This window comes from Callionymus lyra, chromosome 2 (genome assembly GCF_982586985.1).
Source record: "Callionymus lyra chromosome 2, fCalLyr1.hap1.1, whole genome shotgun sequence".
NCBI classification, from domain to species: domain Eukaryota; kingdom Metazoa; phylum Chordata; class Actinopteri; order Syngnathiformes; family Callionymidae; genus Callionymus; species Callionymus lyra.
Window position 1 is genome coordinate 38,082,782 of NC_141819.1, and position 17,410 is coordinate 38,100,191.

The 17,410-nt window shown below is 37.3% G+C and overlaps 2 protein-coding genes across 3 annotated transcripts; one reads left to right on the forward strand and one right to left on the reverse strand.

The window, feature by feature from the left end:
* Window positions 1-845: 845 nt before the first annotated feature.
* Window positions 846-13,496, reverse strand: LOC148086787 (uncharacterized). 2 transcript variants are annotated; one of them, XM_087785027.1, is made up of 7 exons: window positions 13,222-13,496; window positions 10,838-10,934; window positions 6,496-6,607; window positions 6,372-6,410; window positions 4,603-5,037; window positions 4,183-4,255; window positions 846-3,033 (listed from the first exon to the last, which is right to left on the reverse strand). In XM_087785027.1, the coding sequence occupies exons 5-7, from the start codon at window positions 4,996-4,998 to the stop codon at window positions 2,855-2,857; spliced, it is 648 nt and encodes a 215-aa protein (XP_087641153.1). In that variant the 5' UTR covers window positions 4,999-5,037; window positions 6,372-6,410; window positions 6,496-6,607; window positions 10,838-10,934; window positions 13,222-13,496; the 3' UTR covers window positions 846-2,854. The 2 variants fall into 2 exon arrangements, with proteins under 2 accessions (XP_087641153.1, XP_087641152.1); XM_087785026.1 differs by having other exon boundaries at window positions 6,372-6,607.
* Window positions 13,497-15,642: 2,146 nt separating this feature from the next.
* LOC148086788 (parvalbumin, thymic-like) lies at window positions 15,643-16,572 on the forward strand. The gene is made up of 4 exons (XM_087783059.1): window positions 15,643-15,716; window positions 15,775-15,907; window positions 15,989-16,098; window positions 16,509-16,572. The coding sequence occupies exons 1-4, from the start codon at window positions 15,656-15,658 to the stop codon at window positions 16,535-16,537; spliced, it is 333 nt and encodes a 110-aa protein (XP_087639185.1). The 5' UTR covers window positions 15,643-15,655; the 3' UTR covers window positions 16,538-16,572.
* The last annotated feature ends 838 nt before the right edge of the window (window positions 16,573-17,410 follow it).

A 17,410-nucleotide genomic window follows, 5' to 3' on the forward strand; every position in this document is an offset into this window, starting at 1 on the left:
ATTTCAATAAAGTGTGTATAAAGATGATTCTATTAATACATAAATGGTACAATTAACATGCAATTATTCACTGCATTGGTTCATTTTCTAGAATCAGAAACCTATATTGCAAGTGTTGTAAACAAAACAATGGATTTTTTTTTTGTGGTGGTGGAAGTTCAGAATTAAAGAATGAAACAAGATAACACACAATATAATCAATAGTAAAACATAACCAAGCACCAAAACAGCCATTTTACTGCATCTATTTTTGTGTTGCGATTAAACTTCTGCACACTAGAACAATGAAATCCTGTGAGATTGCAGCGTTAACTGAGGACTAGAGGATACTGAGACTCCGAGTATTGGCAAAAACCTAGCGAAACAAATCGTTATACTAGAAAAATGACATTATATATAGAAATGTATTGCAACGCAGTAGGAACAAGGGTATATTTGTAGTATTGTCGAGTACTTGACTGATTTCATATCGATACAGTGATCTGAAATATCGATACAGTATTGTGGAAAAATAATAATAATGGTGTTTAAGTGTATCTTCATTATCTACTTTTATTTATTATTGTATACTTTTCTAAATAAAACTTTCTTAAATACTTTAAGAATTTTTTTTTCCCTTGATCTTTTTTTTCCTGTTTGTGAATATTTTTTTTTAACAAAAAAAAATTAAATTGTAAATCGTAAATGTTGAAAAAAAAAAAAAAAAGATTTATATATATTTTTATTGGTATAGTTGTGTTTATTGTTTATTTATCTCGATGTCCATTTCTTTTCTTACTTGCTCTGAAAAAAAAAACGTTATTCCATCGAACAGATCTGAATTGAGTGTTCATAACTCTGATATTGTAAATTTGAGGCACTGTTCTTAGGTCAACGACTACTTTTACCCGAAAGAAAGAGATGAGGATCAGCACCTCAAAATCTGAGCCTAACTTTGTTCCACAGCTGAGCCTTAAAATGCATTTAAGGGCAGAAAAACAGTGAAAAAAACAACGAATGTAGACTTAAATTTGTAAATCTTAAGAGATACACTTAAAGCATCCTATGTAATCTTTCTGTGGAACATTTTCTCACCTCTAACCAACCTAAAAACATTAAAATAATTTTGTTTGGAAGTTTTATATGAGTTGACTGGAGCTCATTACTTCTTTATAATCCTTAATGGTAACATCACAGAGTTGATAAAGAGGCGAGGCAGGCATATTATTTGTAAAACTAACACAGTTTCAGCAGCTTTTCTTGACAGTTGACATCATTTTCTTATCAGCTTCCTCATTTGAATATCTTCCTCCAGGCTTATCGTGAAGGCGGTTTGTAGTCTAAGCTTGACCATTCAAGTCATTCGCATTCTAACCAGGGAACTGTTGTTGTTGTGATCTGGTGTGAATCTTTTCTGGGGCTATTGTTTGTGAAAACACTGGTTCTTAAATCACCTCCAATTATTCATGACTGTTTGACCCCTGGCTGTCTGGTCCTGCTAATCTTTTTTGATTTCTGAAGCCTGAAACGGCAACACACAGTTATTAAAGTACGAAATAGAGATTTATTTTCATGTATTTATTTAATGATTTCTTTTTTTTCATATAAACACAAATGACTTTTTATTGTTTTAGTAAAGGTCACTTTGTAAATAAATAAATACATTTTGTATCTTTTAGTTGGTCATCTATAAATCAGTAATAAGCAACAATAAGTGAGCAATAACAGGCCCTAACAAGCTAGTGATTTTTTTAAATTTATTTTTGCATTAAACTCAAAGCAGATTAAGGGTTTTTTAGTATATTAAAACTGGTCAACAGGTCATGATTTATTTGGGTGGAAAAAGTAAAGACAGTCTTGATAAAAAAGGGGTCTTAGTAGTTTTATTTCTCTCTCAAAATATAAAGTTTCTTTAAAAAAAATTCAGAGGAATTGGGGTTGTTATTATTAATATTAGTGTACTCAAATGCGTAAGGTGCTATTACTCTTTCTCTCTTCATTGACATTTCAGGCATTGTTGACAAGTAAGATATAACACGAGACAGATGGATACAATCTGAGAAAATGAATTAAAAAAGTTTCCGAACATCAGACATGCATTTACAAATGAACCACCAGCCAGATCTAATAGATTCTTCCTAACACTTCAATGTTTAAATGATGCTAAATATTAATGCTGAGAAGATTTGTTATATAGAAGTTCCAACTCAATGCTGAACCTTTTCACAAGCTTTTCAGTCCCGTGGAAAACATTATCTGTTACCTTTAGTTTGTACACTTTCTGTCTTCCCTCAGGCTATCACTGTTTATTTAGGCAGAATTGCTGATAAATTTGGGACCTTAGTAATGAGGCAAACATGCTGGGCCTCGACTTGCACGTCTTTTAAATGCATAAATAAGCTGAATTATGGGACACAAAAGTCTTAGTTAATGTTTTATGATCGTACATTTAATTCAAACCCCCCACCCCTGTCCCCTGTGCTGTTTTTTTCAACAGAATCAAGGACCTTTTTCAAGCCGCTGGAAAGTTACCAAAGCTCTTTTGCAATTGATTGTTCATTGACATCCCAGTCAGCCGTAATGTCATACCAACAAGACTCGAACGCCATGTCACAAGCAGCAGGTGCTTTAAATGGGCAGAGAAAAACATCCACTTAAATCTCTGAGTCATCATAAAAGAGAGGGGGGGGGGGTGAATTAGAGGTGCAGATCTGCATCATCTGCCAGATTTTCCATGAGGCCAAGGCTGTCTGCTAGGAAGGAAAACAAGTGTGGATGTCACACTGGTCCATGGTGACGCTGGGATAGAAGCAGCAGTCGGCCTCTGTCGTGTCATATTGAACACGCGGCGCCGTGTGTCATTAACCCTTTTATCTCACGGCTCAAGGTCTGATTCGCTGACGTGAGTGAGGTAGAGGCAGCTCTGGGGCAGAAACAGACGCTCCGAGATGAGGTTCCAGTTCTCCGTGGCTGGCGAACGGTTGCGATGCTGGTGTACGCTTTGAAAATGGCTGCTCTTTTCAAACGCTGAGAAGTCGTCGTCCCACTCCAGACCTGCAGGCCAAAACACACAGGGAGCGTGAACGAGCCGCTAATGAACCAACAAACGTTTGACAAGTTCTTAAACGCCCCACCCTGATCTCATTACCAGTGCCAAACCTAGTTCCTTAAAAGTCATCAAACAGTGAAACTTTAGCAACAGAATGTACCAACGACTTTCTTATAGTTTTGAAGAGACTTGCTGTCATCTATCAAAACTACGGCTCCCTCTTGATGAAGAGCATTGTTGTTATCTAGCACTGATGTTGTTACATATGCACGTGTGGAGAGTTGTTGACTTTGGGATTCCCATTGTTCTGCTCAAACAACATCCAAAAAGAACTTGTTATCCTCAAACCATTAAGAACAGGCGTCGCAATTTAAAAAAGGGGGGTTTGAATTCAAGTTGTTATTTTAGACAAAGCTATCAACCCATTAGCTCATGTTTTATAATTATGTACAGTATATAACACTTTCAAACATCCTAGAATAAAGTTTATCTATCAATCTATCTCCCAGTGCTGAGCAATTTAGGGACACATTTTATGGAGTTAGTGTTACTGTCTGAGGGGCCATCAAACAAAACATAAAGGAGCAAAAGAAACCTATAAACATATTTAGAGCTGAAATAGTAAAGAATAATAAGGAACAACACAAAATCAAATGATTAGTTTCTACATGATCTTGACCTCATAAGGGCCACATAAATAGAGTCAAAGGGGCTCCTTGAGGAAGAATGCGTTCTTTTTTCGTAATTCCATTTTTCTTTGGTTGTGTTGACATAAGAAGTAATAAAATGGGTCTCTTTGAAATGTCCAAACTTTTCAGGATTTAGGAAACTGTTACTTTCGATAAAAGGACAACTTTCTTTGGAAATCTTGAATATTACAAATCTGTTGATCATTTCTCTAACAGTGTTGTGTGAGGTTTAAAGGAAAACTGTTCATGCTTACATGTAGGATCACATTTTTTTAATGTCATTTGTTAAAACTAAAAATCCTAAATAAAAATAACTGTATAAAATATTTTGCTGATCAATGTTTCCCGCCTCTCTTGCAGTAGCCGGGATAGTCTCTTGTAAACAAATGTAGTATTACTGTAGTTACTGTATAGGTTGAACCTTCCCCACAATGTAACTTTGGTATGACAAAGTCGAAAAGTTACCACAATCTTCCGGCTGTACGGAGGGACAGGGGTTTGTGCAGGAGTCACTCTGAAGTTCCATGGTGGGACGTTCCTAGATGCAACACAGTCAGATATGGGGAGGAAGACGCGTTTACTTATTACAATGAAAAGCTAATATTAACCATCACATTTTTGATACATCAAAGCAAGAAGACCACACCTATCATTAGTATTCCCACCGTTGACTTCTCTACTTCTACATCAGACGCATTAAAGTGAACACAAACCTTCTATTTTGAGGATTGCTTGTGTCCTTTCATTCATTTGTACATGGGATTACGTGTAAGTAATTAAAGTAAACATTTACTATATAAAGAAAACATCCTGCTATTCTACAACCGTTCGATCGGAACCTGCTGATATTTGGTGTGTTTGCGGTGACTTATCTTGTGGACCCACCTGATCGAACACGAAGACCATGACGTCGTCAACAAAGGACACCGACCTCTTTCTTTTGCTCCTCCTCGATGGCTTCTCTCTCTGATCTGACTTCTGACATGACTTCAGACGGCTCTTACACTTGAATTCTTCTCTGCTCTGGCATTCATCAGCTGGTTCACTCAGGATTGGTGAGGAATCTTCCAGATGATGTGACACGTTGATGCTACTGTTGCACAAAATATTCCCGGGGCATGTCCACCAATAGTCACTCAGGTACTCCCTTGCTTTGCTGTCATCGGGGAAGAAGATGATTCTGTTGTCAATAGTGATAATATTCTTGTTGGTATCCATGTTGTAGTCATCAGTGATTGAATTGTCCTCCATTGAGAACCCAAATATTTCCCAAGAGACCATCTGTTCTTCCAACAAGGGGAACGCTGGAGCTGTTCTGTCCTGTGAGAGAATGTTAAAATACAGGTGACTTTACCACAAATATGTAGATATAGTTTTTTTTAGAAACAAGTGATTCAATTGTAACTATCAGATCAATATGTGTCTGTTGATTCAACAATGACTCATGACCACACACATTCCTGTGTACTTAGTGAGGCCGTGCGCTAGCAGTGACAAATAGACAACAAATAGCATGTAAACAAGAGAATGAACTGTCTGTGGGTACTAAAGGTAAGGTATTTACATTTAGGAAACAGTCAGTGACCTTTTTATGTATACTTGTTATGACGAATGCTGTATCCTGGTTGCTGATTGGATTGTGGTGCCCGGCGTATCACTGTTCGCTCTTACTTCGCCCGCACAGTCTGTTGGTGTCACATGACCAAGCAATCGCTTTACAGTAGTGGGTGACACCGTGTTTTCATATGAGGTACTAAGAGACTCTTTGAAGTTGTCAGGGTGGAAACATTTTTGGAAGCAAGTTTTGATGTAGTATTTGGCATTTCTCCATCCAAGATTTTTCATGTAATGCAGTAAACGTATGTATTGTCGCTACATTGTAAAATGTAATAATACCATGCTAAAATGCTACACAATGTGCTTGCTCTCAAGGTAAAGTTGGCCACAGTTAATGGTAAACTTGTACATCAAGTGGTGCACTGAATATTATCTGTAGAGTAACTTCATGATTTGTAAATCTTGTATAGCCTTAGATACGTTTTCGGTGTAACATTTAAAAGGATGGAAATGGGTTTTTGTAGCAATCTACAAAAACACCACTAGATGTCACAGGGGTTTTCCATTAGGCTTTCATTGAGTTTGCTTAAGAAAAGTGCTTCTATTCCTGCACTTTAGCCACACTGATGCGACTCTCGCCGGGATATAAAAAGCAACAAGTCAGCTATTCGCCACTGGACTGTGCTCCTACAAACACATGCGTCGTTTCGTCACTCCTGAGCCTGAATAAATATCGGCATCCATCTATCGACGGAAAGAAAGACGCAATAGGAAACTTTCCCCTCTCCATGGTTACCTGGCAACCCGCTGAATGAGTGACTCAGGAAAAGGAAGAGAGGAGCTGACTCATAGCAGCGGTGACGTACATGAACACACACACATGCAGTGGCCCATGAAGCTTGTTTGGAGTAATTTGATGTCACAGCATGAAGGTAGAAAAAAACATCTGAATTCATCATCCCTGCAAGATATCCACAGCATCTGTCGTTCAGTTCCACTCGTTTTAAAAGCATCCCATGAAGGTGTGGCTTCATTCAAGACTGCTGAGAGAACTTGCTACACAAAACCCAGCTCAGACCAGACCAAGCATGACTTACCTTCAACGTTGTGCATAATGATCAGTCCCCGGATAAAAGCTGTGCAAGCAGAGAAAAGGGTTGATATTTTTAAAGACTTTTCGTGTGGAGGATATGTGGAGAAAAGGGAGGACAGGCAGCTCACATATCCAGCTCTCTCCCTGCAGCTGCACGGATCAATATCTGATCCACTGTAGTGTCACACAACCGACTGAGGAGAGCAGCAGTGCGGATGTCAGTGTGACACCTGCGACGTGCTGCAACACAAGAAGAATGTACACTCAGATTAAACTTATATTATTATTGTATTATTAATAATATATATATTATTATATATGATTCACTCAAAATAATGTATTACATTTATTACATGGATTCACTTAATACATACGCGACATATTACTTAGATAGAAGTCGCTTTAAAACTGTAAAAATGGCTAATATTGTGTTAGTAATGTCACATATTTACCCCTACAGTGTTTGACCTATTTTAGGATCATTGTATCAGCACGGACCTCAGAATTACATTAATGTAAAATGGAAATGTTATTATCATGGCATGAACATGAAAACACGCAATAATGAAAACAAAATTATATATGAAAATATATATTTATTTTTCATAACCGAATAGGTCCATTAAATAATCGTACATATACCAAAGTGTTGTCTATCTATAGCAGACATGGTAAGTATAGTAAGATGTAGTGTGAAACTATCTAAAATAGTTAAATGTTTCTGATGGTGAACAATTTTAAGTATTTAGCTATTTCAATCAGTATCTTTTGGGGGAAAATACTTAATATAATTTGTTTTTTATCATATTCGTAAATAAAATGTATTTAAAAAGAAACATACAAAAAAATACATACATTTCATCTTTTCCATTTTTTACTTTGTTGTTGTTATTAAAAATATTCAATGTAAAAAGGTTTTATTTTTAGCAATCTTAGTATGTAATAAATGTAAAACTACGTGATACGCATTAAATAACAGCTCCAGATCATTTTAAAATATCCGATTTATTGGCTTGATTGTCCCTCACAACATTCACAGTATATAATGTGGTATTTGAGGGAATCGAATAACCTATGTCTGATCTATAGTAGCGTGTTACATTTTTTAAGACAATAATATTTTCTTACCAAATACATGATTTAATTAACATACTTTTTTTGGAATGTTTTTTACAGTTTAACCTCATGTTCCTTCAGAATTCATATTTTGATCATACAACGCAAAGTATAAGACAAAGAATGTCCAGAAATAATGACACCACAATTTAAAACATATTTAAAGAAAAATATATAGATACTAATATTTTTAAATTAATCGAAGACATACGCAATATTTGCGCCAAGTAATACCCCCTAAATAAACATTAAATACTTTTAACTGAAATCTTGTTTAGGGGATATTGCTGCCCTCTTGCGGCCATACATAGAATTGCATTGCCAATGCTTGAAAGACATGAACTGTCATAAAAATATGTTCTATAAAAATAGAAATGTTGTGTGTGTTTTTGTAATTGATATATAAAATATAAACACATCATTTTTGTTGTTGTTGATGAATGCTTCCACCCTCTGGCAACAAAATCACTGATGCTGGAGTTTATATTTTACACACCCATGCAGCACCAGGATGTTGTTCCCAGAAGGCAACTTGCCACACTTGCCATGCCCTTGCATTATGAGAATTGTGTCCGTGTTCCTTATTAGTTGGTTAAGCCTGGGTGGGTGAGAGTTCTCATTTTAGTGCTTTGGATTGTCTTTTTGTATTGATGCTAATCAAGCATTTTCTTCTTTTATACCTGTGTGTCCTAGTGAGCATTTTCTTTGTATTTTAATTTATTTTGGTATTGCTATGTTGGTTTGTGAGTTTGGGGGTGAATGCTATTGTGTGTCTAGTTCATAGCAAGGTGTATCTAAGCGGGCGTTGGACTATGTAAACACAATTGTGTGTGTGTTTTGTGAGTGAGATTTGGAGCTTTGTGAGTGTTATAAGTGTAGTTGGGCAAGGCAGACATGGATGTACAAGGAAGTTTGACCTTATATCCATGTACAGCTGTGGTTTCTCAGAGATGTCACCCGGCAACCAGCTACAGATACTGTGTTTCAGCACTCCACTCTTCTTTCACCGCACTTAGCAGGACATGTGAGGATGTGATATAGTCAGACGCTGAGCCGAAGGCCGCCACTGAATGTGGGCTGGTTCTGTTCTAGCTGACATTCTATTTTCACATCAGAGACGTGATTGATGCGCTCTGTCTCAGTTGCTCCTCAACTTATATCTCAGAGCCCAATTGTCTTATTAGTGTTTTCTTTTTTTAGTAAAGCTGCCAGGTTAGGGTTTAGAACCATGAATTGAAACACTTTTTCATGTTATGTCCTATTTTTTTTAATTCAGATCCTGAATCAAGAGATTAATCTACTCAAAAATTGCCATTTATGTATTAAACTTATGTGTAAGGGACCAAATTGTAGTACACTATATAAACTGCCTGTTAACTGGGTGAGTGTTGTCCTCCTTGACCTCCAAGTTTGGCATTTTATTGCTTCATCATTACCACATTCAGCATGAAGCCTAGTGTGTCTTTATTTTGTTTTTATGTTTCGTTTGTATGGGCAGCCAATATAAATGTGTTAAGGTGTGTTCACATCAAATCCAAGAAACAGTTATTGTAAGTGCTGTAGTGCCTGAATTTGTTTTTCCTTTAGTGGCTTTTTAAACGTCAAGGGGCGGTGTTCTCTTCTTCCCGTCATATTTCAACGTCCTTGGGGTTGCTAGTTACTTAAGAAGAGTGCTTAACCAGTTACAGAGATGTCAGGATGTTCATAATTATTCCTTTAAAACTTGAATTTTCCCTTTGATTCTACACTTTTGACACAAGTTTAAATGGATCTGTGAGCAGCTTTAAGTGCTATGTTGCCCTTGATAAATCAAAGAATTGGGTCCCTTAAGGGTTAAATCGATTTCTCTTCAACCATTAAATATATGATTCAAATAGGCATGTTCTGAACACTTTGTTCCTGTTTTCAAATCCTTACCATATCTTAGTAGCTCACCTGAAATCCGTGGTTCAGCCCTCCAAGCTAAATTCAAGGTTTGTCATTAAAATCTGTATTCACAACCATTGATAAGAGACTGTTTTAAATTGTGCATCTTGCACTGTATGTCCTTATAATTATATCAAGGGCTAGGGGTCACCCTGAGTTTTAATTCCATGTCCAGTGCAGTACACAAATATATTTACAGGAAGTCGACGGTTGATAGTAGTAGACTAGCTGGGAAACAAGCTTGAAATCTAATATAGGAATTGTGGCAAAACATAACCCATTAATTGTCCACAAATCACTAGCAGGTCAAATTCATCGACCCTTTTAACTGTCCTCCAGACTTGCACATTTAAAAAGTCTTGGCTCTGGTGCGAACATTTTGGCCAACACTGTATATCTTGGATTGAGTTGTAGTATGCACACTCAGTGCCAGAAGAACTGCACAACTATCCTTTTACACTGCAGCCGCAGAATCGCCCCGACTAGCCAGCACACAGCAAGCGACACCAAACTATGCGTGAGCAGAAGGGTAATTGGAGCCGATTGGGCTTATTCCAGGCATGCATAATACACCCAGCCCTGGTCTACACAGCGACATATGGACCTCTAGTCTGCGGAGCACAAGGCGTGATATGGGAAGATACAAACATCCACTCAGGAGCCTGGATGTGCTCTCTGAAGGCTTTATTTGGACAGACTCGGATCCCTGAGGAGTGGGCAGGAGGGAAACACGACACTAAAATAACTACACTTAGAGTGGTAAATGTGTCACTCTTGAGTACATATTTGTCTAAGGTGTGAGTAATAAAACATGAAGTCATTAGGGGGGAAATTAGGCTAAGGCTTCATTTACAACTTGTCAGAATGAAATAGCTTTGCTGATAGGGAGTGGTTTTGTTCTGTTAGATAGACGTTCAATGTATATTGTGCTGCCTTGATCCCTTTGTAATGCTCAGATTATTTCTTTACATTTCCAGAAGTAACGTTGACAGTTAAGCTAGGGCTCAACTAATAAAAAGATGTGAATGTTATTAGACAAATTTATCGTTAATCCTTTGGGTATCTTGTCTGTCTGTCAGAGCTTGATTCCGTTTCTACGTGGTGTGTGTGACTGTCGGATTAAAATTACTTACAAGTGTTTGCTGACAGAGTGGATGTTTCTAATATGACAACATAAAAAGGGAAATCTATCCACCAAGTGCTGACAGTACACCTGCTCTTCGTCAGTATGGACCTGGACCAGTGCTGGGAGTATATCTGAGGAAGGAGTTCTGTGACTTTGTCATTGATCTCATACACGTTTCATGTAATATTATATTGTCTAATTCAAAGCATACAATGCAGTGATGGCTTTCAGTTTACAGGGTGATGGTCTTTGGTCAAGCAAAATCATGAAAAGGTCGGATCTGTCCGTGATATTCCTCTTACCAGTTGAAGCGTCAGAAAGCGGTCGGTCGTCCACATCAGAGAGCTGGCTCCGCCCCCTCATGAGCGAACCCAGTCGAGTCCTTCACCAACACACATCCTGTCACGGACAGATGCCGTTTGACTTTTCTTCCCACGGCTGTGAAGCTTTAAATCATTTAATACTAACACAAACATCTGTTCCGCATGGTTGTATGTAAAATGATTGTGGAGGAATACTTGAGAAATTAGTTTTTTAAGTTTAGTCTGTGAGTTGTGAAAGTGCTAGTCTTTTATTTACATATATGAGTTGCTTATTAAGTAAAAAATAAATCTGGCTTCCTCAGTCCTCTGTCAGCTCAACATTCAGGCCCCAGTTGAGTTTATATTCTTGAGCGTGGTCCACGTTTCTTAAGGGCTTATACATTTTTAATGACCTCTTTGTATAGCAATACCAGTTTTGTATCTGCAAGTTTAAAGAGCGTATTCTATTATTAAAAAGTTATTTTAATAGCTAGCATTTAGACATCACACTACACATGGAGACTTCTCTTGTTAAAAAAGTATTATTTTAAGTAGCACAACACAGTAATGTTACTCTCTTTTATAATATGTCGTTTTTATATTTTTTGTATTTTTTAATATTTTATACACAAAATGTTTCAGCTTATTAGCTCATTTAAAATGTTGTTTTTCAGAATTGTGGTCCAGTCTTTGATGAACAATAACATTGTTTTTAATTTTTTTACATTTTAAGAATAGTTGATTTTCCTTTCATGCTGCCAAAATGTATGGACCTCTATTGATCATCCTTCTTGTATCCACTAGGTTGCAGTAGAGTTCAGCGTTTAGCTCAGGAATCGCTGAGTGGAAGAAAGAGGAGGCTGTTTTTTTAAGTGATGCTAAACTTTTATTTTTAGAGCTGTGATGGTCCAGCCATTACTCACTTCCAGAAAATGTGGTAGAGGAGAGACTGACTCTCTGCCTGCAAACTCAACTCCTCAGCTGCTGATGTCAGGAGAAGTGAAGGGAGTTCCTCCAACTGTCCTTGTCTGCAGCTGCCAGCTTTAGTTGCTGCAACTTATTTTAGATAAACAGACGTTTACAGTGAGACTGAATAATCCACCCCACTACATCTGAAAGCAAAATGTATCTCTAAATCTTGTCAATTGTACTTTCTTTTCTTTTTATAATCCCCAAAATACAAGAAATGAACATAGAAACACATATAAAACAATGACTTCTTTAAGAAACATGAAACACACTCTTGAGAAGTGGATTCTAGCCTTAGATCAAATCCCACTTTTCCAGTCTTGATCCAATTAGAATTCCCTTAATGTTTTGTATCTGTTCAGTTGCAGAATAATGAATTCACTTTTCATTAAACACACGCCTTTTCAGCTCCGCCAACAAACTTTCAATTTGATTGAATTCAGGGTGAAACACTGACTTTATTATCCTTAAGCTTCTTTGGAACCAATTTTTGCGTGTCCATTTAGAAGATTGATTTCTGCTTCAGATGCTTCAACATTTCCACGTTGTGTTATTGTTCCATAATGATTTCATCTACTTTGTCAAGTGCACTAGTTCCTACTGCAGCGAAACAACCGCACGACATGACGCTGCCACCACTATACATACATGATGATGTGGTGAAGGAGAGGAGTCTTTAAGCACAATCTGTTTTGTCAGACGGCTCTCTCCAGCCCACACCTGACATCATATGTAATGGTTCTTTTTGTTTCACTTTCTTTTACACAGAAGGTTCTTTCTTTACTATTCTTACTTGCGTAGTTTTTACAGTTTTTCTATAATATTTTAGCTCCTCTCTTTTGGATTGATGGCCACTCAAAACAGTACCAGTATATAATGTGGCCCCAGAGTTGATTCATAAGTCTTGACTCTTGGTTTCAGTAGTTCATTGTCTTGAATTCCTGGTATTGAATTCCCTCTGTTTTTTATCCTTTACAAATATCTCTCCATGACATTTAAATAGTTTCATTCTGAATCCAAGAGAGCGACAATAATGAAGACGTTGTGGAACGATTGGTTAAAAGCCACTTGCTGATTTGTGGTGTCCCCCCAGGGCTAATTTTAGGCCTCAACCTTCTTGAACTCTACAAGCTGCCACATGGAAATGTCAGCAGGGAGTACGATCCATAGGTATGCTGATGACACGTGTCTTCTTTACATCGCATGTGTTCCAGTGACTCAGACGATGCTTCTACTTTCTAGATATCGTGTTAGATATCGTGTTGGAGGTCAAATCCCCATAGGCGTACTTAATATTGTGTTAGATCTTTTTTTAAATGGTGACGGACTTTGTTTTTCAAATGACATTGCGGGTCAGAGAAAAGCTATGATTGGCTCCTGTGTTCTACCAGAAAAAGTAAATACAATCTTCTTACCTGTGATGCAGTCAACCACACCTGCCTCATACGTATACTTCAGTTCAAGATGGCCGTCCAGTCCAGACGTTGTTCTCTTCTTGTAGCTGCCAGTTTTCCTACAGATCTTTTCCAGCTGGACATCCAACTGGATTAGCAATTCTTCTGTGTGTTTCTTTTTTCCTTTCCGCCCCTTCCCCCTCTCATCCATGATGCAGGAAGCCATGTCTTCCTGAAAACAAGCATGGGGGCATGGAAAGCGACAAGGCCAAAGGGGGGGCAGGTGAAGGAGAGGAGGATGTTTTCGTGGCTGCTCGGCTTCTCTCAGTGTTGCAGGCTCTGCTCAGGTCCATCCTGAGGAAACCGGGCTCACGTCACCCGGGACTCGGGTCCACACGTGCAGCCGGGACTGACTGGCGTGACGCACTTACTACTACACTGCCGAACTTCCTGACTCATGGGAGCTATAAAGAACATAAACAATCGAAAACACTGCATTTTTAAAATGGAAGCTCTTATGTAAGATACTGGTTTGCTGGAGTTTTAGAGTCGCTGGTTGAAGACGGTGGATAGAACCTAAGAGGGGGGAGCACTTACATATGGTTTATGTAATATACGGCGACCTTACAAGGATTCAGTAAATAAATTGTGTGTACAACGAGATAATAATAAATAAAAATAATTAATCTAGAATTGTTGTTTGATTAGATACCATTGTGTTCATGTTTAAAGTGTATGAATTTAATTTTTTTTTAAAAACATTGAAACAACACAATGTCTCTTGCTTTTTATTTAAATGACAAACACACTCTGTGATTAAATTAAATATTTGAATATATCTATATGCCCAACAAAGGATAATAAAGGACGCCAACGAGTCATATTTGGAATTTAAAATGTAACTACTAATAAAAATAAATATGTTTTTCACTGACTGATTCCCCAGGTCTCCCAGGTCTAATATACCCTACATAATAAGATGTTTTCTTTGTTCTTTTATTTTGCTTCACCTAGTCAACAAGTTACAGACAAGGCCCTCAACAAATGTTTTTCTCTTTCATCTGATATATATATGTTCTCTGTTCATCGAGAAATCTGTGCAAATCTGTCTAAACTGAGCTGCCTCAATCTAGAGAGATTCAAACTTTTCTTAATGCTCATGGCTCACCTCGACAACACATTTCTCTGCTTAAAACTTGTTCAGAAATAGTATTTTGACTTGTTCTGTAACTGTTATCAGATTGGTGATCAATACATGGATAAGTTAATACAACACACAGCTAGGTAGAAGAAGTCTGTCTTCATTCCCAATAGATATTTTTTAAAATATGAAGCAGACTCAGAGACCAAAAACCAACTGTTATTATGTTATATTAACTGTTTTACCTTGAAGCCATGGTTTGACTTCTAACAGTTTTGAAGAGTCGTCTGCCATACAGGAATCTTCAGGCTTTAAAACAGGCTCTGAAACGGGCAGCTATACCAAAGGTTTTCAAGCAACAGCTCAATTAGATTTTCCCTTTAACTGCGACACAACGACAACAAAATTGCGAGAGAAGCAACAGTTCGAACCTCCGCCGTGAAAAACCAAGTCCCATAGTGTGTACATTCTTTTTTTAATGCGGGAATTTATATATACATTATGTATTAATGTATATAATTTCCTTTCCTTTTTTTTAACCTGTAATATAATAGCAAGAACTGTACATTTTGGTACTTTAAAAGAGTTAATATTCATATATTTGCGTTTTATGGATGAGACTGATGTCCATCTCTAATCCTTCACCATCAGACCGTTTGTCCTTTGATTTCTTGCATGTAACGGTTTAAAGAAATTTGGCCACAGTCGTTCGTGGGTATCAACTGTTCCTCTCTATCCCTCCATCTCCCTCAAATACTCACTGAGATCTCACACAATTTTCTTCGGTTCACTGTGCCTTCTTTCCTCATTAATGTTTTTGAAAATATACTGTATATGCATCTTGTTTTTGTGTCGAAACAGAATAAAAAAATCTTCTTCTAATGAGAGATGATGTCACAGACGATGCTGTTTGTTGTCTTTAAGTCCTCGGCGATGTCTCCATCTGTCAGCTGAAGCCTGCGAGGGCGGCCTGAGAGTGACAGACGCCGTCATAACAGGATGTTTCCCCCAAAATACACCCCTGCCAGGGACGGTGGTGGACAGACAATGATTTAAAGTGTCTTGTTAGAGTGAAGATCCACTGTGACCTCTGACCCCTGGAGAAATCACAGCTGCGTGCTGGCGGACGGTTGTATTCTTCCCGCTGACACACAAACACACATGCTAGTGGCTGAAGTGGTCAGCTGCAGGTGACACCGGGATACAAGGACGCTGGTGGTTTCTGACACGGGTGCATGAAGTTCCCTCGCCGTCACCAGTCGATTCTTTCTGCTCCGGGGAGGTCACACAGAACCAAGCATCCACACCAACGTCATGGCCATCACCGACTTCCTGGCGCTGTCTGACATCACCTCAGCCATCAACGCTTGTAAAGGTGAGACATCACGACCGCTCGTTGCTACAGTCCAGTCATTTACTTCTTCTTCATTCAGCTAAAGACTCCTTCAACCCAAAGATGTTCTTCAAAGCAGTAGGTTTATCCAAGAAATCTCCGTCAGACATCGAGAGGGTGTTTAAGATCCTGGACCAGGACAAAAGTGGATATATAGAGCAGGATGAGCTACAGTTGAGTGTCACACTTAAATACACTTTTCATTCCTGTATGTGTCTCATTGTTGTTGTTGTTTTTCACCCTCTTTTTGCCAGACTGTTCCTTCAAAACTTCTCGAAAGGAGCGAGGACTCTGACCGCTGCAGAGACCAGGGGCTTCTTGCTGGAGGCTGACTCTGATGGAGACGGCAAGATTGGCTGGGAAGGTAGGAGCGCAGGGCGGCGCCTGGTTTTAACTTGATCCTGAAAAGACAATTACATTTAAATAACAAGTCGATTTTTTTGAAATAGTTGAGATAATAGTATTAAATTATTATTATTTTTTTTTAACTAAATGAAAAGAGCTTGGTAAAAAATGAATTATTAGTAATATCATCATATTGTAGTAATTATTAATATTATATTATGAATAATATTATAGAATAATCATTAATACATTTCAATTAAATTAAATTTAAGTGTCAAATTATGCAAAAAGTTATCTTAACCCTTGTTTTATCTCAGGGTCAAGCTGAACGACATTCTGGATCCAGCAGCAAACTGCGAAATAATCAATCATACATCATTAAAGAGAGTCTGTTTTAGGATGATTAAATAACTTTGTGTTTTGTTTCAGAGTTCTCTGCCTTGGTCAAGTCCTCATAAGGCCGTGGATGACTCGCTGAGATGATCTCAGGGAGGACTTCCTGTTCCCAGACAACCTCCTGCAGAGTCAACCTTGTGTTTAGAGTAGCAATCATAAATACATTTGCTGGTTTCTGTGGTAATTGTATCTGAAATAAACCTAGATTGTACCATTTCTTTGTCTTTTGTGAAGAATTATTAAGACATTTGTAATTCATCTGTCATATACTCTATATATATATACATATACTATAACATATATAAATGTTATTTACATTGTTAACTTACTCTGGATAATCACTCTTGATCTGTGTAGATGATTGTAATCACTAATTTTTCTATTATGTCGCACAGATTTTTAGTTAAATCTACAATGTATTCTATCAAACAAGCACACACACAAAGGAACTCACACTTACAGAGAATTTTAAGTTTTCAATCAACCCCTGTATGACTTCACAATTCAGGAATAAGAGAACAACAACAAAAACAAAAAAACGTGTTTTCACTTTATAAATGTACTTTACAACTGTACTTACTGTATGTTACATACTGCAAATGAAATTAACACAATAATAATCAAATTAACAAGAACAACATTTTGATGTGTTTTTTATGATATTTTGGTGGTGGTGACAGTACAGAATAAAACATAATGAAATAAATAGAAATGAAATACAATTTGATTAATTGAATTCAATAAAATAAAATAATGGAAAATAAATTAGAGGGCAGCTTATGTGATTTAAGTGTAAGAGTAAATACATCTTGGACCTATGAAGATAATTATATTTAATACATTGAATGTGAACATTTTTTTATATATTCTTTATCTGTGATTATAAGGACGATAGTTGGAGAATTAAACAAGTTAAATATATGAATTATTGCAAG